The sequence below is a fragment of the Sinocyclocheilus rhinocerous genome, unplaced genomic scaffold (genome assembly GCF_001515625.1).
Source record: "Sinocyclocheilus rhinocerous isolate Xijiao unplaced genomic scaffold, SAMN03320098_v1.1 scaffold469, whole genome shotgun sequence".
Lineage (NCBI taxonomy): Eukaryota > Metazoa > Chordata > Actinopteri > Cypriniformes > Cyprinidae > Sinocyclocheilus > Sinocyclocheilus rhinocerous.
In genome coordinates, this window is record NW_015636034.1 from 261,853 (window position 1) to 285,595 (window position 23,743).

Consider the following 23,743-nt stretch of genomic DNA (forward strand, 5'->3'; position numbering starts at 1 on the left):
CGGGAGCTGATGGCAGGGGGCGGGGGATATTTGATATTTGTCAATGTGGATATTGTGGATGAGTTCTTCTGTGTCATCATGTTCTATTAGTTCTACAGCTTCAGTTTCTGAACTTTCACGCTTAGTAACACATACAGCTGTTCCCTCACCACAGTGCAACAGTGAAAAGGGACCCCTTTCAAACAGTGTCGCGTTCCGAACGTTGTTTAAGCGACATACACCGGTATTGCGGTATTTTAAAAATTCATATCATAACAAAAATAAACACCGGTATTCGGTATGAACCGGTAACATATTTCCTATTGAAGCAAAATGTTTGGCAGGACATATTAAAATTATCATTCCCCTTTAAAAAAAAAAGAAGAAGAAGAAGAAATAATTAGTTACAGTCTTGAATGATGATTTGCTATTTTCCAGTCAGGCAGATTGTATTTGATGGAGGGATATTTTTATTTTGAGAGTATTTGATTAGAAAAGATTGTAAATTTTACGTTTAGCATAGCAAGCATAAAAGCCACAAAATCACTAAATTTGATTTAATGAGGCATGCAATACAGGCATAACACAGTTTGTAACTTCTTCAGAGAATAAACACACACACACACACACACACACACACAAAAGGCTTTCCTTTCCTGAAGTAAAAGATTAGACAGCTCAACAAGTCAATATCCCCTGAATCTGGGCTTTTTAAAAAAAATCTACTTAATAATCTTAGAAATTTGAATAATAACAACATGCTTATGGTTTATTCTCAAAATCTCCTTGATCTGATCAAAATCTCCATCAGATTGTAGCTATACCTGAGGAGCACCATACACACACTACACTCCATTAACCTGCCATTCATTAAGGCAGCAGGACATCTGCGCATTTAATGAGTTCAACTTCAAAAGTTCAGTGCACAAATGGTTTACAGATCCCTACTACAGTGAAAGTCGCCTCACAAAGTCTGAAAACATTCAGGGTGATAATAATGTGCTTTAAGGTCAGCTCCGTCTCAAATATCAGCCACTTCCTGCAAAGCCCAACAAAGAAGGGGAGCAAATCATACTGACAAAGCACTTTCTAAAGCATTCAAGTTTAAAATTTCCCTTGAAAAGCTGAATCAATCTCCTCCTCTGTCCTTCCTGCAACATCCAAAGACCTTAATTTTTGCTGGAATGTGGGGTCACAGCTGGGAAATTTGTGCAGGCTCTTCGGTGTTTTCAACATGTGCCAACTTTAACTAGTACGGTAGTGTCATATAATGTCTGAAACTTCTTGTAGGTGGTTTTGTTGAAAACTGATTCCTGGTCAACATGAGAAGTGTAAATGATACTGAAACTGCAAAAAAAAAAAAAAGGTGGATAATATGCTGCACATGCTATAATAGTAATTTCCTGCCAAAGCAGGACAGGAAGAGGAATTCTTAAGCATGACTCAACAGGAAGAGGTTGTCATTTGTGTGAGCGGCCCCATGAGTTCTCATTTAGTCAGAGTTTATACTGACCACAAACAGAAGGACATAATTTAACACAAACAGAGCACGGACTCAGGAAAAGCAGACTGCACCTCAATATATTACTAAGGTTTAGATTTACCACATAGTAAAAGAACCAAGTATGAAGGAAAGTTTGCATTTGAGTAAGGGGCACACAAATCTGCATCAAGATTCAATAAGAGTCTGAATATATATAAAATGGAAATGACAAGTCTAATTTTAAAGAACCTAGCCTTTATTTTTTTACAGTAATGACTGGCTGACTGTACATTATGTTGCATATTACACACTGACTCAATAAGTAAATGGGCATGATTGATTTAAACTGAGATTATTTTATTATTTATTATTGAAAGACTGTAAAGCGTGACATGAAGGAGTGACATGTAGAATGCACAGTTAAAATGGCGGCCTGGTAAAATATAAAAATAATCTAATTTGTTGCTTTAAAATCAGTGGCATTCATTTATCAGAAATGTACCACTCCATTATCTTCCCTCTTACTCACCCCGTTCAGGCTTCCCAGATCCTTCACTTTGTGTTGATCACTGCTGGACTCATAGTTGATGACAGCGTGCTGCTTGTCTACACTGCGAGACTGCAATCACACACAGATAAAAGCAAGAGTTACGAACCAGAGAGAGTTTTCGCTGAGCATTACCACTTCATGGATTTGTTCTTTTTGGAAGCTAGTTTATATGCAGTCACAGAAGTATTTTACCTCGTAGCAATGACAGAATTTGAAGGGGACATATCTTACAAGTGCAACATACCAAAACTGACAAACATCTGATAAGAAACAATCTCTCATGCAAGTACTGAAGATTGGCTGTGAGCTCAAGTTGAAGTCACATTAGTGAAATTTCGTGAACAAAAACGTCCATTGTCTGCTGTCAAAAACATAGTGATGTATGAAGCACAGCTCACACAGAAGTAATTATAAAACCAAACAGCTTTCTGTTGGTCAACGCGGTGAATCTGAGTGACCAACTTGAAGATGTTGCGAAATCTGTGTGGGGAAATCTCTTGCCCTCATGCAGAATTCCTGATTGTGTGGATTCCTGTTGAAATTACTGGATTTTGGTCATGAAAATGTAACAAACAATGGTAAATATTTAATGCTAAATGTTAAAATAAATTTTCAGCTACTGTATCTTCATGTGATGATGGCAGAGAAAAGGCCAACCTCCAAAAGACATTGTTTGCAGACACTGTAATGACAAGCTGCTCATGAAATGCAAATGTAGAATTTTTCAGTATAAAACACGCATGTGCTGATGATAAAGCACCTAAAATGAGTGTACGTGAGCAAAGTGGCTCTATTTTAAAAGTGAACTCATCCTCAGTTCAGTTCTAATACATTACCAATCTATTTTGAGACAAACCATGTGACCACTAAACGTATTGTAACACAATCACATGACCAGACTGAGTTTGATTTATGCCTGACCCTAACATGGAAGGGTCAAAGAGGGAAACGGGGGTTTCCTAACTAAACAAAGCCCATGTTTATGTCTACCAGAGACTAGCATTTGAACACTTGAAACCCCAGAGTTAGTTTGTTCTCTAGAGTTCCATATACTCACCATTTTAAAGGCTCTATGAGCATAGTATTCGTTAAGTACCGGTAATTGGATTTGAGAAAAGGCATTTTGTTACTGCTTTGAGATGCAAAGAATTCATTTCCATTAAAGACTTCTGAACTAAATGTTTCCTCAGACCTCAGAAGGCCATTTCAACTTAAACCTGCTATGTAGTTAGTTACTAAGGTGTTGTGAGAGGTTTGTTGTTATGTGGTTGCTAGGCTGTTTCGTGCGGTTGCTAATGATTCTATGAAATACATTACACAGTACACAGCTTTCCCTCAAGCGGCTGATATTACATCTGCGTTTGCGTTGTGATATGTCAAGTTTGTTTTGGGGTTGGACTGAGTTACTCAGCTCTCTAATGACGTGACTGGCACTCTCTCCCCTGTAATGTTTGGCATTCCAGTCTCTGCTCTTGTAGTTCAACACTGTAGTACATCTAAAAGTACCCCATGAGCTGTTCGCCCCACTTTCTATTAATAAAGTTGCATGACTAACACGTGTGTACTGATGCTGTGGTAGATAGTAACAGTCATGCCACTTAGCTGGAACTCAACTTTCCTCCTGGGCATGGATTAATCTTTCTCCATCCTTCCTATCATCATTACAGAAAACTTGTGAAATACACTAGCGTCAAGTTTGGGGTTAATACATTTTTAAAAGAAGTCTTTTTATGCTTCAGGCTGTTTTGTTTTTTTTTATCAAAAATATAGTAAAATCAGAAATGTTTAATATGTTTACAATTTAAAATAACTGTCTTTAAAATGTAATTGATTCCTGTGATGCAAAGCTGAATTTTCAGCATCATTACTCCAGTCTTCAGTGTCACATGATCCTTCAGAAAACATTCTAATATGCTGATTTGCTGCTCAAGAAACATTTCTTATTATTATCAATGTTGAAAGCAGTTGTGCTGCTTAATATTTTTGTGGAAATCATGATAAATATTTTAAGTTTGAGACAGGACTACAAGTTTGAAAACAGTCATTCTTTGTGATGCTAATAGTACAAATATACTCATTTCACCTAAATAGAGACTTTTGATTTAACAACATGTTCATAAAAGCATCAGGGTAGTATTATAATATATATTAATATTTCAAATGAGCTTTTATTGTTAAACTTTCCATTTTCATTTTTAATAATTTTATGTGCTTATCATTTTTATTAGTTTTTTTAAATATTTCTGTTTATCTATAATTTATTTTTATTTCAGTTTTAGTAATTTTTGTATTTAAACTTATTTCATTAAGTTGACATAGCATCACTTCTAATTTTTGTTGTTGAAGTTTTTCATCTAATTTTTATACTTATATTTTATTTATTTCCACTTTATATCAAATCAAACGAAGAAGTTTTTTCAGTTTTGAAACTGAGAGACCCTTCCTGACCTGTAGCATAAGCTCGCAGTCATCACGGCCCACAAAGATCATCTCACGGGGCAGCCGGTGCCGCGTACCCCCGCTGCTCACGAGGAACCAGGAAATGAGGCTCATCTCTGCACTCTCCTCCAGCCTCAGTCCCTACGTCATCCTGATGGATGGATAAAGACACAGAGACATTTATGAAAAACTTTTTATCAGTGACATTCCACTTCTCACTCAACATGAACTTTTATTCAACTTTTACAAAACATACGTTTTATTAAAATAGATAAATGAATAGTGGACTTTTATAAAGAGATCATGTTCGTCCCACTAAGATGTTTAAATTTGAACCGACAGTGGAATGTGGGTGGAGAGAGACAGAGAGGGATCCGTTAGACCGCGCTGAAATCTGCTGCATGCTGACTACAGAGGCCTGGGACACTTCCCTCCTCCCTCGCCGCCTATGATCATTGCCAGATGCGGCAGGAAGTGATGTAGGCAACTTGGCTGCACACCCTACTGGGCTGTGGGATTTTTTTCCCTTTTTATGAAAAGGAGGTCACATTCAGCTGCTCTAAGCTACAGCTGCAAATGGTCTGGGAAGAGGAATTTAATGTATCCTCCTGACATACAAACCCACATGCCTCTTCTAGGTGACCCAGTGCAACTCCTCAACATCTTATTTTTTTACTCAAAGGCACAACATGAGATATTCCCAAAAACAAGGTATTTCAATGGTATATGATATAAAAAACGATGGTTGTTGGCTGTGTAGTCTGTAAATTATTTACAACAATGTGCAACCTCAAACAGATACAGATGGATAAAAAAAAGACATCTGACCTACAATAACAAGTCTCTATATAACTGTAATTATTGTAGTGAGCATGACTCTTTCTCATGGAAGACCCTCATGACTAGCACTCACAAGCAGCTAGGGCTACTTCACATTGGATATTGTGAAAGCCCTTTTTATTAGCACATCGCTATGACAACATCTTGACCAATAATGGGTGCCGTTTTGATATATGGGCCCCATATTTGCTGAGAGTGCACTATGATTATGCTGCTTGCCTTGAGGAGCTGGAACACAATATCCACTCATTGAAATACAATATAGCCGACCTCTTCTTACAAATTCTAAAGGTCCACTTATGGATGTAAAGTAGATTCAGAAACAAAGATGCATGAAATGCATTTATTATAATGGCAATATGATACTATTAATTTACATAACTGAACACACTTTCTAACAAAATCTAAATAATATTATTTAAATAATAAATAATAATATATTTTTTTAACTATAGAGCCAGTACTACATAAGTTCTAAAACTTCAAAAACAAGGTATTTCAATGGTATATGATATAAAAAACGATGGTTGTTGGCTGTGTAGTCTATAAATTATTTACAACAATGTGCAACCTCAAACAGATACAGATGGATAAAAAAAGACATCTGACCTACAATAACAAGTCTCTATATAACTGTAATTATTGTAGTGAGCATGACTCTTTCTCATGGAAGACCCTCATGACTAGCACTCACAAGCAGCTAGGGCTACTTCACATTGGATATTGTGAAAGTCCTTTTTATTAGCACATCGCTATGACAACATCTTGACCAATAATGGGTGCCGTTTTGATATATGGGCCCCATATTTGCTGAGAGTGCACTATGATTATGCTGCTTGCCTTGAGGAGCTGGAACACAATATCCACTCATTGAAATACAATATAGCCGACCTCTTCTTACAAATTCTAAAGGTCCACTTATGGATGTAAAGTAGATTCAGAAACAAAGATGCATGAAATGCATTTATTATAATGGCAATATGATACTATTAATTTACATAACTGAACACACTTTCTAACAAAATCTAAATAATATTATTTAAATAATAATATATTTTTTTAACTATAGAGCCAATACTACATAAGTTCTAAAACTTCTTCCTGTGAGAACTTTTATTTAGCAACAGAGGTGTGATATTGGCTCTAGGTTTGGGACAATGTGTCTGACAGGAATAAGTTCAGAGAAGTCCTTCTCAACCTAGATAGATTATATCTTGGGAGCAGCTTGCAATGAATAGCTGAATACTAGCAGCTGGGTTTTCTCTTTTCTGGAACACAGGCTTTAGTCAGGCAACCACAGGAAAACCTTTATACCCGTCAGCTACCCACGGAATTCAGGAATAAGCACAACGTGGCAGAGGCGCCCTGATGTGGTGCGATGTAAACCTCTCTTTTAATAATACATGAAAGGGCTTTGGAAGCTGGAGAATGTTGGTCGTCAGTATCTTCTAATGAACACATGCATTTCTGACAGACCTCAATCTTCAAACCCATCACAATCCCTGTATGGCCGCCGAGACAATCTTGAGAAATGAAATACTTTAAGACTTTATTTAAAAGCTTAAAGCGAGACGACAAATCTTCCGACTTTACTCTTGGAGTGAGCTTCACCTTCTTAGAGGCACAAGCATGCTTCAGATATCATGAATAGACACATCACTTTCTACTAAAGCAGTTTTGAGGCCCCCAAAGCTCCCCCTCTTCTTCCAAACCGAGTAACATATGGTGTTTTTAGTGGGTGAAAGGGTGATTTCACTATGCTGGCTGTGAGTGCATCCTCCTGCCTCAGTGTCTGAAGAGATGGATTGTTTTGGGTTGACTGAGTGTTTTTGCAAGGAACAGGAAGTGTGGCTAAAGCTTCTTCCTGCTTCCCCCAACTCATTTCTGAATCTCTGTCATCTTATTCATCTCTGAGAGGAATAAGGAACTGATTCACTCTGGAATAGATAAGCAGTAAAACGGGAAAACCCCATTTTTGATAAGCTTCAATCTTAATGCTATGTTCCAATAGGAACAACTAAAATGTGTCAGATTGGGATGTTTTTCCGTACTACGCATAATAGTAAAACCTGTTCATTTCAGACTGCTGTTTCTCATATATGAAGCTTGCTTGACTTTCTGCATGAAGTCTACACCCATCTAATGAGATCTCCAGCCAGATGATGACACAACCCTGTAAGTGTCCTCCTTAATCCACATGACCTCATATCATGACCCATGAGTACTAGCCTGATCCATCTCTGCTGTCTATCTGCAGCCCAGTAAACAGACACTCCTAAAGGAACAATCAATTTCAACATTAAAATTCTGCTATTTATTGACCTTCATGTCATTTCAAACATGTATGACTTCTGAAATTAAAGACTTTATTAGCTAAAAATCTTTCCATTTGCAATCACATATATTTAATAACGGTAAATACAGATGTGTCGTGGCAGGTTTAACATCAAACTTATCTAAATATATGTAAATTTCACTTAGTACCGTACACAAAACTATTGCATGGCTTTATAAAACTTGAAATATAAGGCACAAGTTGAATGGAACAGTTTTATATCATTTTTGGAGCCTGACAGCACACATCCCCACTTTCCACTTTTATTACCATATTTGTCAGAATGCAAGTTACGTTTATTGTCACCTGAAACATGCTTCTGCGATATATATTCCAAATCAACTTACATAATTTCAGGAAAAAAAAAGCACAGAACAAAAGCTGTCACTGGGGTGATACCCTTTTAAAAAGTACTAATATGTACCATTTAGGTACTAATATGTATACAATAGGTATCAATATGTACATTTAAGGTACTAATGTGCACCTTTTAGAGGTAAATATGGCACAAAGGTAGGCTCTATATCTTTTGAAAAGGCACCACCCCAGTGACAGGTTTTGGACCTTTTTATCTGAGAGTGATAATGCAATTAACAAAGCATGCAAAACACACATTTGTATTCATCCCGAGAAAGAGAGTGAGCCTACATAGGCCCAAGTTTATTTGTATAGTTCATGTCCCACACACAAATAGTTTCAGTTTCATTTTTAATACATTTGTTTATGCATAGCATGTATTTAACTTAAATGTACTTAAATTTAATTTGTTGTAAAGTGAGGGGAACTAAAATAGTATATATATATACACAATATAAATGTTTATGTCTAGGTATTTTACATTATTTCTGAATATAATAATAAAATGTGATTTATACACCAATGCGATTTATGTGAACGTGAACTATCCCTTTCAAATGAACACTTCATGAAAGACAGGGATTAGGTACAGCAGATGCAGTGTAACATATACGTTGCTCTTTGAGAAAATACAGCGTTCCACAATACAGTGAAGTACTCAGGTCTATGAATGCCAAGTGAAGGTCCTTGAAGGTAACATGATGTTGTGAGGCCAATGATGAACACTGGTGGGTGAGTGATAAAGTCAATGTCCTCACTGCTATCGTCAGTATCTCTTGAGAGAGGTAAAATCACTGAGGCATCACAAACTGTTAAATAATTAGTCCCAGTTCATTGCTTATATCTAACTCATCGGTAGAAACCACACTCAGAAATTAAAGCTCCATCATTCTGTTCCTTTCACAAAAGCACTTTGTTTGCATTATCAAAAAATTGATTCTTATTTCCAGAAACAGATGCTGCAACAACAAGCCTGAGGGCATCTGAGCCTTCTGTCTCAAACCTGGGAAGGCATCTGACTACACTTTTGACTAGTCACCAGAAAGTATACCGCATATCTATATGCTAATGCTGGGAGAGAAATTGATCCACAGACCATCTCAGTGCTTGAGATGAATACAGTGAGTGGGCTTGACATGAATGAACAATGGCCGGACTTTCATTCAGATAATTCAAGTTGATGTCTGCACTGGAATGAAATAGATATAGTGTCTTGTCTGCAAATTTTGCAGAGCAACAGTACATGTGAATGCGATCGCACCTGAACAGCTAAAGCAGCACACTGTCAACACAGTAATTAAAATAACACCGCTAAATATACTAAAACTAAAAAATATACATATCTAGGCCTGTCACGATAACAACTTTTTGTTGTGCGATATATTGCGTCACCAAAAATTATTGAGGTCATGTAATGCAATGTAATCCAATGCAAAACACGCTAAGAGAGCAAATTTGGGGATGCTGTAAAAGTACCATATGGCCATGAGAAGCAGACATCTCATTTACATCATCAGCATGTGGCAGCAGGAAGAAAGATCCATCATTAATCCAAATCTAATACACTTGTGACTAGACCTTATCAGACACAACAAAATGTGTCCGTTGGGTGGTAATAAACATGCATAATGACACACTTGACCCAACAGACCTACTTATGCAAATCAACAACCAATAAATGTTTCTGACCAAAGGGAATTTCTGCTACATGTTCAGACGCTCATAATTTTCAAAGAAAGACTAATTCAGAACAAAAATGAGCTATTTATCATATATCATGTACCGCCGCTGAAAACTTTGAGGTTGGTAAGATTTTTTTGTTTTTGAAGAAGTCTTTCTTAAATAATAACAAAAAATAGATATTTTTCATAATTTCATATAATTTAAAATAGAATGAATTATTGTGATGGCAAAGCTGAATTTTTAGCATCATTACTCCTGTCCAGTGTCACATAATATGCTGATTTGCTGCTCAAGAAACATTTCTTGTCAATGTTGAAAACAGTTGTGGCTGCTTAATTTTCATGGAAAATAAAATTTTCATGTTTGAAATCTTTATAACATTGTGACGTTATGAACATGAATGAAGAGAACTGCGTGTTCAGCAAGTCATCAATAAGCGTTTATTCTGACTGCCATTATACACCTATTGCATGCACTTCAATTACCAGTTACAATCAGCAGACCAGATATAAACGGGGGACAAATAATGGATCACAAATATAGGTCCGAACTAAAGAGCAGGATTAAGCTAGCCAGTGGGCATCGAGAATCCAGACTGGCCTGAAATGACCCAATAGTCTGATCATCAAACACAGACTGCCATTTATATGCATTTGCAATACAACGCCTGACAGGAGAAGAGCCAAGAAAAAAAATGTAATTATTATTAAGCTTCGGAAACACACATGCATCTTTTTGTAGGGCTTATGCTGGCAAATTCTTGCTTATATGTGACCCTGGACCACAAAACCAGTCTTAAGTCACTTGGGCAATAGCCAAAAAAAACATTGTATGGGTCAAAAATACATTAATGGAAAGCTTATTTATTCAGCTTTCAGATGGTGTATAAATCTCAATTTCAAAAAAATGACTCTTATGACTGGTTTTGTGGTCCAGGTCACATATAGTAATTCTCAGATAATACTGCTTTTGTAACTAATGGACTGTGAGCATGTGATTCTTTGTGGCTTCTTTGTGAATCCACATTCACTTGGTACTTCCGTTTCACAACAGGAAGCTGACTGGATTGGTCAGTCAACATGATCCAACTAAGGAAGTGATGCTAACTTATGAATAATTAATGATTTGGGGCCCAGGGTTCACAAAAGAGAGATTTTCTTGTGAAAGCCCCAGACTCAGTGTAGGGTATGTTTTGGACTGGGTCTAGGAAATTGTTGCATTTTCTCTTTTAGAACATTTAAACTAAGGACCAGACAACATATGATGTCTCATGAGCCATAAAAGATACCAGAATAGTATTAAATTAATTCCATTAAATTATCTGTTTTTTCTTTGTTTTTGTGAGAAGAAATAATGAGAGAAGAAATAATGAAAAGGCCGTTTAAAAAAACAAAACAAAGACCTGCCACATACTGTGACAAAGTAATAATTTAGCATTTTGGAACCCAAAAAAGATGCATTAAAAAGGGTCTGGACACAACATGTATTTAACAAACAGCCGATTCATAACCTAGATTGAAATACTGAGAGAAAAGTACAGAGTAGTCAATCAAAATACATTAGAGGAAACGTGCAAAGCAATAACAGTTACACCCAAAATAGACGACAAGGGTAAAACTCAAAAACTTACAGCAGTTTAGAAAAAGGAACATGTGCCAAATCAATGAATATTATTATGATATTTTAAAAAACAGGGTCAAACTGAAGCCATTCAACTTCGGTCCTGCAGAAAGAGGTGAAGACTGCAAAGAAAACAGCCATTAGTTTAACCTGCTCTCTAGAGGAGTTCAAATAACTGATATGCTCACATTTATAGACATTAAATGTCAACATGATACCCAAAAATGCTGTCTAGGTAGGCAGCTGAACTTACTACTGTAGGTTTTGTGAGACAGACTCTATATGCAGTTTTAGGTTTATATTCTAATAACGGGCTTAAAATTAACTCTGAAGAAGTAATAATTAATACAGAACCCCCCTTTTCAACTAATATTTCAATTTAGTAACAAACCCTATTACACAGGACAATTCACTGTCAAGGAGATCGGCTATTTTGACACTATACTGTTTTCCCTCTAAAACTACAGATAGCAAACATTTAATAACAAGGTATAAAAATGTCGCATTGATGAAAAGTGTAATTAATACTGCAATCAAAATACATGTAGGCCAGGTGTAGCAGAACAAAACAAGAGCCTTTGTCAAAACAAAGGATTCTGCGCAGTGCTCTTCACAGTGTGTACCAGTACCAGGCAAATCAAGCACATCTCCTACACATCCGACTTATTGTACTGAAATATTGTTGCTTTTAAAGATTCGCTGCGATCTAGAGCAAATTTTACGATACTGAGCAAGGTGCCATGCGTTCGGGCAAACCGGTGACCAGTGCTTATGTCCTCTTCGTGCATATAGTCAAACTCACTATTACATTTAATACATAAATCAAGATTAGATTAGAATATCATTGAAGTAACGCTAGCGTTAGGACGCACAACGTTACTACAAAAACCTCACATGAATACAGGCGGTGCTCTTGCTAGTGTGTATTCATTCAATATGATCGAACTGGCTAGCTGTGTCTTGCTGTTTCATATACGGTATCCTGACCACACGATCAGATCAGATCATAGGAAAAGCGTGAATTCTTTACACCACAGCCTTATGGGAAAATACGTTTAACACGAGCAAATGCATTCATACGCGAGCGTTATTATAAATGCCTTATTGTTACGTGCACTAAATATAAAACTGAATCTTTATAAGAATGTTCACTCACCCTTGCTCTTCTTTTCGCTGTCAGTTTTATCTCTGGCTTCAATGCAGCAGCTAAACGGTTTTCGTAGCCCAGCCCAGTGTGTATCCCCACGTCTCCTATTTGCCTCAGTTGCTCAGCAGCAAATAGCGGCGACATACGGCAGCCTGGAATCAGGCAAGTAGGACAGCGTTTGCAGTTCCAACACAGTCCGGTGGGCGTGTCCTCGTACATTACTGGTACTTAAAATATTTTATAGACTATTTCTTTTATTGACTTTTTTAGAATGAGATTTGGGCGCAAATATTATGTTTACAATAATCAGTGTTTTTAAACAGTAAACGTTCAGTCCAACACTATTGTTAATATCGGAAATGCCCGTCTTGTAGTTTTTTACTCACTCTGCCCTAGCTATTTGATACTGTAAAAACTACAGTTTCCGGTTGCCTTTGCGCGGTTTACGGAAGTGCACTTCTGCCATGCAACCGTTGACGTCTTTTTGGACGTCGTTGGCACTACAACACTTTCAGTAACAGTGCGCCAGAGAAATTGTGCGCTATATTTACAAACCTTTTTGGTTTAGTTACGTGTTTAAAGCAATAATGAAACCGTCCTTGGACTCTGACGAGGAGGAGGAATTAGGAGCATTGCAGAAGACATTAAGAGGTGATGGTTTTAACATTGAAAATATGATTCAGCCTACTGTTGCTGTCTACAAAACTGTAATAATGAAAATAATATGACAGAAAACCAAAGTATTAACCACTTAAAGTGAACCTCTGATAGAGTATTATTCATTGTGAACGCTTGCTCTTGCAACAAGATCAACAAGATTTTTTTGTGAAACATTGTGCTAAACCACAGAAAACAACACAATTAGTAAATATTTAAACTTGTTAATACAGTACATATGTGATAAACTATACAATACTCAAGGCAGGGTATGTCATATTAATATTATGTACTAAAATCAATGTATTTGTATGATGTCAATGTTTCAGAGCGAGCCAACCGCAGTATCCAGCACCTCTCCAGCATGCTGGCCAGCCACAGCTCTGCCTCTGACTCTGAGTGTTCAGAACCAAAGCAGCAGCAGGAGAAGCTCAGCCCTCTGCTGCAAAACCCTCCTATACCAGTTCAACAGAGTGAAGCAGGTACAGATCATGCAGAAAGCATGTTATTCTGACAAATCATTATAATGCAGGATTGAGTTGCATCCTGATAATTGTAGTTGTGTATTAAAATGCAGTACATGCAGACATCTTCTGGATGAGTAGCCTTATTTGTGCAAATGATTTTTTTTTGTTTATTTATGTGTTTGTTTTTTTTCAGTCAGTCAGCTGTGTTCCTTACTTCAAAAGCAGTCCAAAGATGCAAATGTTGCATCCCCTTCTCCTTCCAAGAGGAAATTAACTGGAAAGGTACTGCAATTAAATCAGGGCTTCCTAAAAAGCTTCCAAAAGCTTGTTTTTATTGTAATCATAAAAATGTAACTTAAAACGAATAATTTAAAAATAAAAAAAATATATAAATTTACTAAAAAACGTCATAGAACTGTGAACATGTATAGTTTAATCATTTAAAAACATTCACATTTAATTTCTTTATATATAAATATGACAGTTTAATTTATATTTTACATTCCAATTAAATTAAAATATTCACTTCAAAACAAAATATTTAACATCAAAGATAATTAACCATTAATAAGTTTAAATGTGCAAGTACACTCTTATTTTTTAGTGAACATTTTAATGCACCATACTTTATAATATAAATTTATGGTAATATAGTAATTATAATATGTAGTGAGAACTAGGGCTGCAACTAACGATTATTTTGATAATCGGTTAGTTGGTCGATTATTTTTCGATTAATTGGATTAAAAGCAAACAATTTTCTTTTTTTATTTTATTGACAAAAACACACTATTCCACATTCTGCCCAATGTCCTTAAAACAAACGTTCCAACTGAATGCTATGAAAACATACAGTGCTTAAAGGGGTCATATGATGCGATTTCAAGTTTTCCTTTCTCTTTGGAGTGTTACAAGCTGTTCGTGAATAGATAAGATCCCTGAAGTTGCAAAGACTAAAGTCTCAAAACAAAAGAGATATTCTTTATCAAAGTTAAGACTCTGCCACGCCCCCCTAAAACGGCTCGTTCTAACACGCCCCACATGTCTACGTCACTGTGTGGGAAGATTTGCATAACACTGCCCAAATGTTCACGCAAAGAAAGAAGGTGTAACTTTGATTCTCGCTGTAGTATTGTTGCTGCACCTCAGTGATAAAACTCATGGATTCTGAATAGGGCTTAGTGTCATTTCTTTATCCTGTTAAAGGCGGTTTTGAAGCGTCTGATATTTATATTCAGACAATTACACGCTTTTATCCCCTTACAGTTCCTACTCTCATAAAATATGCGCAATGCATGTTGACCTTTAAACCTTCATTTAACTTTCAACAACAGATATTTCAGCACAATAAATGTTTTTGCGCTGATTATTAATTGTCTCTGTTTTCCGTCTGTCTGAATTTAACACAGACTGTCAGGACGGACCTTTATGCAAAAATGGAAATGCTCGCGTGAATTCGTTACATTTATACATAAGGATATGACCGTTAACTGAAAGTTTTTTTGCGCTGAGGACGCACACGCATCTGTTAAAGCGCCTGACAGGGCAAGCCATTACGCTAATGCATTAGCTTAAAGCTTAAAATAAAGAATTCTCATATTTTGGGTAGTTTGGATCACGTAATCTCATTCTGTTTCCTCCGCTATTTTAGATGCATTTTGTCCATAGAAATAAGTAATTCAGTGCTTTAATTTGACGCGACCGGCTGAAGTTGGACAAGAATGTAAACTCCATTGGACGTGCACTGTGGGCAGACCCGATTAATCGATAATGAGAATCGTTGTCGATGATTTTCATAATCGATAATAACCGATTTTATCGATTAGTTGTTGCAGCCCTAGTGAGAACCATTAACTTTTGCTCAATAGGTTTATTGCTCTTACTTAAAAGTTTACACAATGTTAATTGAAACTATATAATTGTGCTGTCTAGCAAAGAGCCACAGACGAGGGCAATAGCAGTTTGCCTGGTGTTCACGACTTGGTTCCCATCATCCACAATCAGTCTGAGTACATTCAACACCTGGAGGCTGAGGTCAAGTTCTGCAAGGTCAGTCTCAGTCTTGTTAATTTATGCCGAGTTCACACTGCACGATTTTCAAACTCGTCGGATCGCCGTTGTTTTCACACTGCGTGACTATCCGGGGTAGCATTCAGTCGCTGCTGTGTTCACACTGCACGATGGATCGGCGACAGGGGGGTTCACACTGCATGACTTCACAATAGGAAGAATCGCCAACAGCTCTGTCTGGTCCGCAAACTACAAATCGGGCTAAAATCGTGCAGTGTGAACTCGGCATAACACAAGATATTATCAGTGAATTTATTGTCTGAGGCATTCTATGAGTTTGATAATGGGGGTTTCCCCAGATAAAGCCAGTAGTATTCAACTGGTCATGTGATGGGAATTTTGTTGCAATTTGACTGTAGTTGTAATTGTTCATGTGTTTGTACTGATTGTGTTGTTTCCTCTCTAAAGGATGAACTTCTTGGAATGAAACAGAGAGTGAGAGTGGTGATTGTGGAGAATGAGAAACTACACGAGGAGCTGAAAGCAAAGGCGGTTGAAGAAACTCTTAAAGAATACACATTTGTAGACAGCACAGTATGTATCCATGAGACCTTTAGATATGGTGCAGACAGAAATGGCAAATGTGGGACTATAATGACATAATTTATCAAAATATGAGTAATTTTATTGTTCATTTTCAATTAAATATGGAGTGCACACCAGAAAAGACTTCAAAGCAAAGACTTGACTCCATTAATCAAGCTGAGGACCACAAATGGAAGAAAGAAATGGTATTTGTGGTTAAACATTCATGTAGCTGAAAATGTGACATCAATAAATGGACTCAATGTGCACTAAAATTGTAATTTCCATCTCTTTGTCTAAGGAGCAGCTGAAGTGTCTCTATCAAGCACAAACTGAGACCCTGGAGGCTCAAGTGGTCTCCCTGAAGTAAGTGGGCTTCAATCAGTGGCCAAGCCTAAAACATATTTTATCTTACAATCTGAGTGGGTACACTGATTTAATTACACATTTTATTCATTTGCATTGCTAAAAAGACACCAAAATATCATTTAAAATATAATTTTATCATACGTTCTGCATGCTTATGGTGTTAGAGGACCTCCCTGATTATAAATGCCTACTGCTGAAAATGTAGATTGCCAGAGTGTTGGTCATTGTGATTTATAGTGCTCTTTAGAACATACTGATTGTGCATCTGCAATATTTGCACTGTGATTCCGTCCACCAATAGAATCAATCGGTCATCATATATGCATATTGTAACAATGTGCCCTCTTACTGCAAATGTCTGTGTAGGAAAGACTTGGTGAGCATTCAGAAGGCATATGAGGAAACGAAAGAACGACTGAGGCACAAAGAAGCAATGGCTGTGGCGACGGGCAGTGGTCAGCGTGTGGGTGGTCTGTGTCTGAAGTGTGCCCAGCATGAAGCAGTCCTGGCAGAGACGCACTCTAATGTTCATGTACAGAGCATTGAAAGACTTACTAAGTAAGTGTGTGTTTTTAGTGTTTAAATTTTCACTGTAACTATGAGTCTAACACCTAAAATAATTATGTATAAATATTTCTTATTATTGTTGTGCTGCTTAATATTTTGGTGGAAACTGTTATACGTTCTTTTATATATATATATATATCATTACTATATATATATATATATATAATATATATAATTAGAATTTTTGTAACATTATAAATGTCTTAACTGCCATATTTGTATCAATACAAATTTTTTTTTTTACGTATACTGAATAACTTCACATGAGAGATATTGATGTTGTAACTACCTTGGAGCAAAACCTCTGGGTTAATTAACACTGTTAGGCTCCTTTGACCACTTTAATTGATCCCTGTGTGTATTCAGTCAATTATTGTTCCTCACAGCAAGGTTGAAAGGAGTCTCGACTGGTCATGAAGCTAATCAGCTGCTGTCCTGATTATGTGTCAGATCAATGCCTGCTTTCAGTAACCTGATGAGATGCTTGTGTTTGTGTCTTTGTTAGAGAGCGGGATGAGCTGACGACCGTGCTCTGCTCTCTGAGAGCCAGTCAGACTGAGGCCCAGCAGAGAGAGTGGGCCGCCTATCAGCAGGTCAAACAGGCGGTGGAGATGGCAGAAGAGGCAAACCTGGAGAAGACAAGAGTATGTGCCAACTCCACTGATTTGAATATGAATTTTACTGTTTTGCATGAGATTAAAGAGATAGGTATACTCATTGATCTTGACCTCTGGTCTGTCCCTGTGCACCTGCAGGCGTTGGTGCAGTGTGAGCACTTCCACAATGAGCTGACTAGACAGAGGGAGAGGCTGGAAAGAGAGAAGGCATCTGAACAGGAGAAGATCTCCCAGGCCAGGGAGGCAGCGCGTTTAGAGAGCAAGAAAGAGAAAGAAGAGCTTGCCCAGACTGTTAGTTGCTTACCATAATAAGAAATGTTTTCTTAATTTGCATGTAGGCTCATATATTTTATTGAACTGAATATTATGACTCTCTTTTTTTCAAAAGGATTGGAATGTTTCGACAAAGCTAGTATATGCTGCCCTCTAGTGTCATTTTAATTATGGCACACAAAAAAATAGCCAAACCAGATTCTGCAATATTGTTAACTAAATATCAGAATTGAAGAAAAGCTTCAAGTTTAAACCAAACTAAAAAGAAGAAAACCTGAAGTGTTCAAAAAATGGTCTAGTTATTATGTTTTTGCATTTACTTTTATTTATTAATTTGGAATATGCTTTCATCCAAAGTGACTTACAAATGATTACAACAAGCCTGCTCTCTTTTTTTCTAATTTAATACATTATTACATTACAAATTTCATTAACTGCAACAGTTTGAAGTTTCATTGAAAATCAGATTTCAGAATGTCTTAAGTCTGTGCACTTTTTGCTTTAATTATTTAATTTACCAATTTGATTAGTGACCTAGAAATAGTGCAGAATCTGAAATATTTCTTATTCGTGCTACTATGCAACTCATAGTATTTTTTTACAATTTTCACATTCTTAACACTTTCAGTTTATTTCTAGTTATATTCAGGTTATTTCTTGGGCCTCGTTTTAAAGAGTATAAATAGTCCTATACAGTGGTCCTAACCTAAAAAAGTATTCGAACACTCAAGCCACACTTAAAAGATATTAAAATGAGCTAATATTAATTAATCACTAATATAATTGTAATGTTCTCCACTGTAAGGTGACCAGTCTCTCTCAGAGAGCGGCTGAATTGGAGGGTCTGCTGGAGAGGGGAGAGAGAGACCGGAACTCACTCAATGGCCAGCTGGAGGAAGCTTATAAGAAGCTCACAGCACAGGAAACGGAAAGCAGCAAGGTACAACCCAGTGAAAGCCTTCCCCACAACAGACAAAATTTGCTGATTTGGATTGCCCTTTTCCTAATGCTCTTCTGACAATATGATGAACCCGATATTTATCTGTAGATGAATTTCAAATGATTTTGTGTTGATCTCATATTTGATCCCCCAGGTTTTCTTAAATCAATAGAGCCAATCAAAGAAACCTCAACATTATTCGGATGCCAAATTTGATCTTTCTTGATATGTAGGTTAATTGGTTCAGTCATCTTTGTATGGAGAATGTTTCATCACTAGATGGCAGTAAAACTATATTATTAGCAAAGCTGATAGAGTTAATGCCGCAACAGCTCTAGTAGAAGTTTATGGAGCAGATAGAAAGGAGCAGCAAACATCTCCTCAGTGAATCAGTGTCTAGTATGTGAATTAACAGTTTTCAGCGGACAGAAGTATTGAAACTTACCTTGGACTTTGCTTTAAGCTGCATGTATGCTTGTGTCAGGTGTGTGCGGAGCTGCGTTTTCTGTTGAGCCAGGCCCAGCTGAAGAAAGAGGAGAAGGAGAGAGAGGTGAGAGACATCAGCTCCAAACTGGGACGTCAGCTAGAACTGGCTAAGCAGGTAAGAGAAACTTAATCGACCATAAGGAGAGAATGTGAAATTTTTTTTTTAAATCAATAACTATATGTTAACCAGTTTTGCAATTTACAGTGTTACTGTTACAAATTGGCATTTAGTCTTTATGTGCCAAAAAAAATAAAAAGGCCATTTTTAAAAGTTTCAGCGAACAGTGAAGACATGTTTTAATGCAAAAATGAATTATCGCTTGGTTTCTCTCTCCCCTCTCACGGGGTTCAGGAAGTACAGAAGTTGGGTGTGGAGCTGAACGGTTGCCGGCAGCGTTTGGAGGATGCCCAGAGGGCAGAGGGCCGAGCTCGGGCGGAGGCAGCCGGCCTGGCTGAGGGGCTAAGCCGCGCCCAGCGCCAACTGCACCTCACCAGGTAACCCCCTTAATCCTATTACATGCCACAACACTGCGCCCGTCCACTGGCCCCAGTGCAGTGCCAGCACACCGGCAGGAGGGCACCCGCACTTTATTAAATCGCCACTAGCCACCGGCTGCCACCGCCACAGTCCACCACGCACCAGGAGAACAGGGCCGGAGAGAGGGGCACATGCTGTCTCTCTCGATAACGTCACTCAGTTTAGCGGCGAGTAAAGTTGAAATCAGTTAATACTTCTGACAGGTTTTCGCCTTTCGAACTTTATTATTAATCTGATTCACGTTATTTGTGTAAATCAGTACGGAGTGAATAGTGCATATGTGGCTTCTCATACATTTATACATTTTCCACATATGTGCACATTTCACTCGTATTCGTAGCCATGATAATGAGCTGGCGTTAAATATAAATATATTTTGGTTGTTAAATTCAATTCACACCATTTAATTAAATCAAAAGCAGACCCACTACATTGAGCTATCACTGTTTTTTTTATTTTTTTTATCTGAAGATATTACAGCAAAGATGTTGTCTTATGAATCAGTGGCACCTTTTGTGTTGAATGCTTGTCTGATTGCGTTCAAGCTTTGGATTTTGAATTTCATATGCATCTTGCAAAAATCACCCCAAACTCTGATGAAAATCAGACCAGAATAGGTGATAAGCGAATAAACAGTGTTTTTCAGCAACATTTGTTCAACTAATCCCGTTTTATTAGAAAGCAAATAGATTATAGCTCCAGATTAGGAAGAATAGATCAGATTTAACACCTCCCACCCTTATTATTATATATGAGAGAGAATGTTTTTGGCACAGTAAGACACTTACATGGCCGTTAAGTGCAATTTAACAGTTTACAATTCATTACTATAAATTAGACTTACTGCGTAGCAAAGCCCAAAGGAACATTCTGTATCTTTTAATTTGTTTTTTTGTACTACTAAAAATATAGTGGCCCCAAAAAAGTATATGGACACTTAAGTCACAAAATTTGTGAATGTCATTGCATATGTTCCAAAATATTAAACCAGGTGTAATCTGCAAATGATGCCAGATGCTTCTCTCAGAACTAACTTTTTTAGACATTTTTTGCAGTTACTTTTAATCAACTGGTGTTTAAAACTATTTTTGGTGGATTTATGAAGTCTGTTCCTCTCAAATTCACACAGGTGTCCAATTAGAGTAACCACAGTTGTAATTCATCACATTAACTATGAGTCGTGACAATTTGACAGCTTCAAAGGAAACAAGTGTATTTTTCTGTTTTCATTTTGAACAGTATATCCAAAAACTCAGTGTTTTGCTTAAAAAGTGTGTTTGTGCTCTCTAAATGCCATATAGTTAGAAATATAATGTTCAGGAATTTAAATGATCACTTACGTGTCCAAATACTTTGTGGGGCCACTGCATTCAATAAATTTATGCTGTCATTTACTTGTTTGTAGTATTTGTTCAGTTAAACCATGAGAGGAATTGGTGTAACATTTTAAAAGTATGCACTGCAACATTATTTGTTCTGTATTTTCATATTTCATTTTCTCTGTGGTGTTTGTGTGCTGACATCTGCCACTCATAAAGTCTCTGCCTTGTGCTGTTTTTGTGCTAGTGATTGCAGTGGTGCTGTCAGGTTGCAGTTGTTGGTATGTCACACTGACCTGAGGAATGGTCTGTAGTAACCAGGTTAAATTACTTTAACTGGCACCTATTTTACAATAATTAAAACTATGCTGAAAATTGCTGTACATATAACCATACATTTCATCTAGAGACCAGATAGTGCTCTAACCAAATAATTTTAATACCGATATATACACCACCATTCAAAAGTTTGATGGCAGTAATTTTTTTGAATACTTTTGTTCTGCAAGGATGCATTAAATTAATCAAAAGTGACACTAAAGACATTTATGTTACAAAGGATTTCTAGTTCTTTTCTTTTGAACTTTCTGTTGATCAAAGAACCCTGAAGAAAATGCTTCACAGTTTCCACAAAAATATTAAACTATATGAAATCATATGAAATGTTACTTGAGCTGCAAATCAGCATTTTAGAATGATTTCTGAAGGATCATGTAAAACTGAAGACTGAAGAAATAGCTGCTTTGCTATCACAGGAATAAATGACATTTTAGTAATGTAATATTTCAAAATCTTACTATACTATAAATAAAACAGTTTCACTGTATTTTTGATCAAATTAATGTGGGACATCTTTCAACCTTACCAACCTTCAACTTTTAAACTGTATTGTATATTCTCATCCACTTAAACCGACGATGCTGACACATGCACAATACTTTACGGGTTTATAGACATGAATAAAGTGTAAAAAAAAAAAAGTTTTAATCGAATTCTTACTTGTATAACCCCTGAAACGTGGTGTATATGCACCCCTGGTTAGGAATCACTGCTCTAGATTTCCTGTTTGGGCTTTATGGCATTTCTGTGCCCACTGAATGATTGCCCACAATGAAGCCATCCATTTCCATGTCTCCGTGGATGTGTCCTACCCCAGCGGTAAGCGTAGGCAGTGCTGAAGCCTCAGTGGGTTTGAATGGCACTGGGGTCTCCATTCCTCTGGAGGAAGAGGAGATTTTACAGCATCTGCCACAGCACTGCACAGCTGCAGAGGAGGGACAGCATCTGTTCGCAAGGGAATTCGGTACTTAAGTATTAAGACTCGGTCATGTATTGTTTATAAATTACCATAAAGATGCATGCTGTTGCAGAAATATTAGTGAATAATTTGAGTCATTTGTTTATATTTGGAAAAGTACCACTGTGCATGAAAATGATCCAGATGGTTTTTGTGGAGTATAGATTGTTTGCAACAGCAGGTCTAGACAAACTCTTGTATTTGATGTTATTACGCAGCAGAAGAATGTAGTCCTGCATTGTTAGTTTAGTACACCTGCTTTTTTTTTAATGTACATTTACTATCCTGTAGATTTTGCGTTAGTTTGGTCTACACCTCTGTTTGAGTTACTGATGTGATGCAGTTTTTTTATGTGTATGTCTGGATCTATTAATTCATTCAGAAAAAAGAACAAAACTGAACAGAAAATAAGTAGTTCATCCAGACAATAACTTAAATACACCTCTACTACCACTAAAGTTTTTAGATTATATATTTATATCAAATATAAATGTTAAAAATAAAGTAGTTGCAGTTTGCATTAATTTATGAATATTAAATTAATAACATTAACAATGTATTTATATTTAATATAAGTATTGAATTAATTGCATTATTTTGCCATATTAATGCAGTGTTTAGAAAAACTTTCACCAAATTTTGTTTACTAAATAAGTCAGTATAGTGTAACCTTAAATAGATCTCTTTGTGTGTAATCAACAAGCAGAACATTTTTGCTGTCATTTGACAAGAAATTCACAAAACGGGAAATTATATAGGACTTCTGTAGACCCAATATCACATATGACCTTTTTATGACATTGTCTCAAGAAAACGTGAATACATTTCAAGAAAGCATGATACAATGTGTATAAATACATTTTAACTTATTTAAAGTTTAACTCAAATACGTTTATACAACTTGAATTTATGAAAATATGAAACACATTTCTAAGTACTTAGCACATGCATTGTGAATTATTTTTTTTTTGAATCATTTTGGACTTATTGACTATCCTGCAGGCTGTCAGAGATGAGCAGATGAGTTTCCATTTTCTTGTAATGGCCATGTGATGTATATATTTATACATTTTATTTCTGGTGTGACTGGAAGTTTAGTTGTCTTTTACATTTTTTCTTTTAAATTATTGAAGAAAATTCTGTCTGAGTATATTACAGCAGTTCACTTTCAAGCAGTCGGTAATT

General features: G+C 36.6%; 2 protein-coding genes across 10 annotated transcripts in view; one reads left to right on the plus strand and one right to left on the minus strand.

Annotated features, from left to right (window-relative positions):
- Window positions 1–12,589, minus strand: part of LOC107747537 (centrosomal protein of 170 kDa-like) — a 40,100-nt gene extending 27,511 nt beyond the window's left edge. For 4 of the 8 annotated variants that reach the window (XM_016562096.1, XM_016562091.1, XM_016562088.1 and 1 more), the window contains exons 1-3: window positions 12,443–12,589; window positions 4,461–4,602; window positions 1,992–2,081 (exon numbers count right to left, since the gene is read on the minus strand). In XM_016562096.1, the coding sequence (XP_016417582.1) occupies window positions 1,992–2,081; window positions 4,461–4,565 (195 nt within the window). In that variant the 5' untranslated portion in view covers window positions 4,566–4,602; window positions 12,443–12,589. The remainder of the gene's footprint in view (window positions 1–1,991; window positions 2,082–4,460; window positions 4,603–12,442) is intronic. The other 4 variants (XM_016562095.1, XM_016562094.1, XM_016562093.1 and 1 more) reach the window with 1 other exon arrangement.
- A 296-nt stretch (window positions 12,590–12,885) lies between these two features.
- On the plus strand, window positions 12,886–20,052 carry LOC107747538 (serologically defined colon cancer antigen 8 homolog). 2 transcript variants are annotated; one of them, XM_016562097.1, is made up of 13 exons: window positions 12,886–13,084; window positions 13,420–13,572; window positions 13,751–13,839; window positions 15,490–15,606; window positions 16,036–16,161; window positions 16,269–16,358; window positions 16,454–16,518; window positions 16,888–17,079; window positions 17,594–17,732; window positions 17,844–17,996; window positions 18,784–18,918; window positions 19,403–19,519; window positions 19,757–20,052. In XM_016562097.1, the coding sequence occupies exons 1-13, from the start codon at window positions 13,021–13,023 to the stop codon at window positions 19,901–19,903; spliced, it is 1,587 nt and encodes a 528-aa protein (XP_016417583.1). In that variant the 5' UTR covers window positions 12,886–13,020; the 3' UTR covers window positions 19,904–20,052. The 2 variants fall into 2 exon arrangements, with proteins under 2 accessions (XP_016417583.1, XP_016417584.1); XM_016562098.1 differs by having other exon boundaries at window positions 16,281–16,358.
- The last annotated feature ends 3,691 nt before the right edge of the window (window positions 20,053–23,743 follow it).

Bases quoted from the DNA above. Each gene is read 5' to 3' on its own strand.
- LOC107747538 (XM_016562097.1), top strand. From the start codon at position 13,021: ATGAAACCGTCCTTGGACTCTGACGAGGAGGAGGAATTAGGAGCATTG. The intron at 16,162-16,268 runs GTATGTATCCAT...GTTCATTTTCAA, and splicing joins ACACATTTGTAGACAGCACA to TTAAATATGGAGTGCACACC. The intron at 16,519-16,887 runs GTAAGTGGGCTT...ATGTCTGTGTAG, and splicing joins GCTCAAGTGGTCTCCCTGAA to GAAAGACTTGGTGAGCATTC.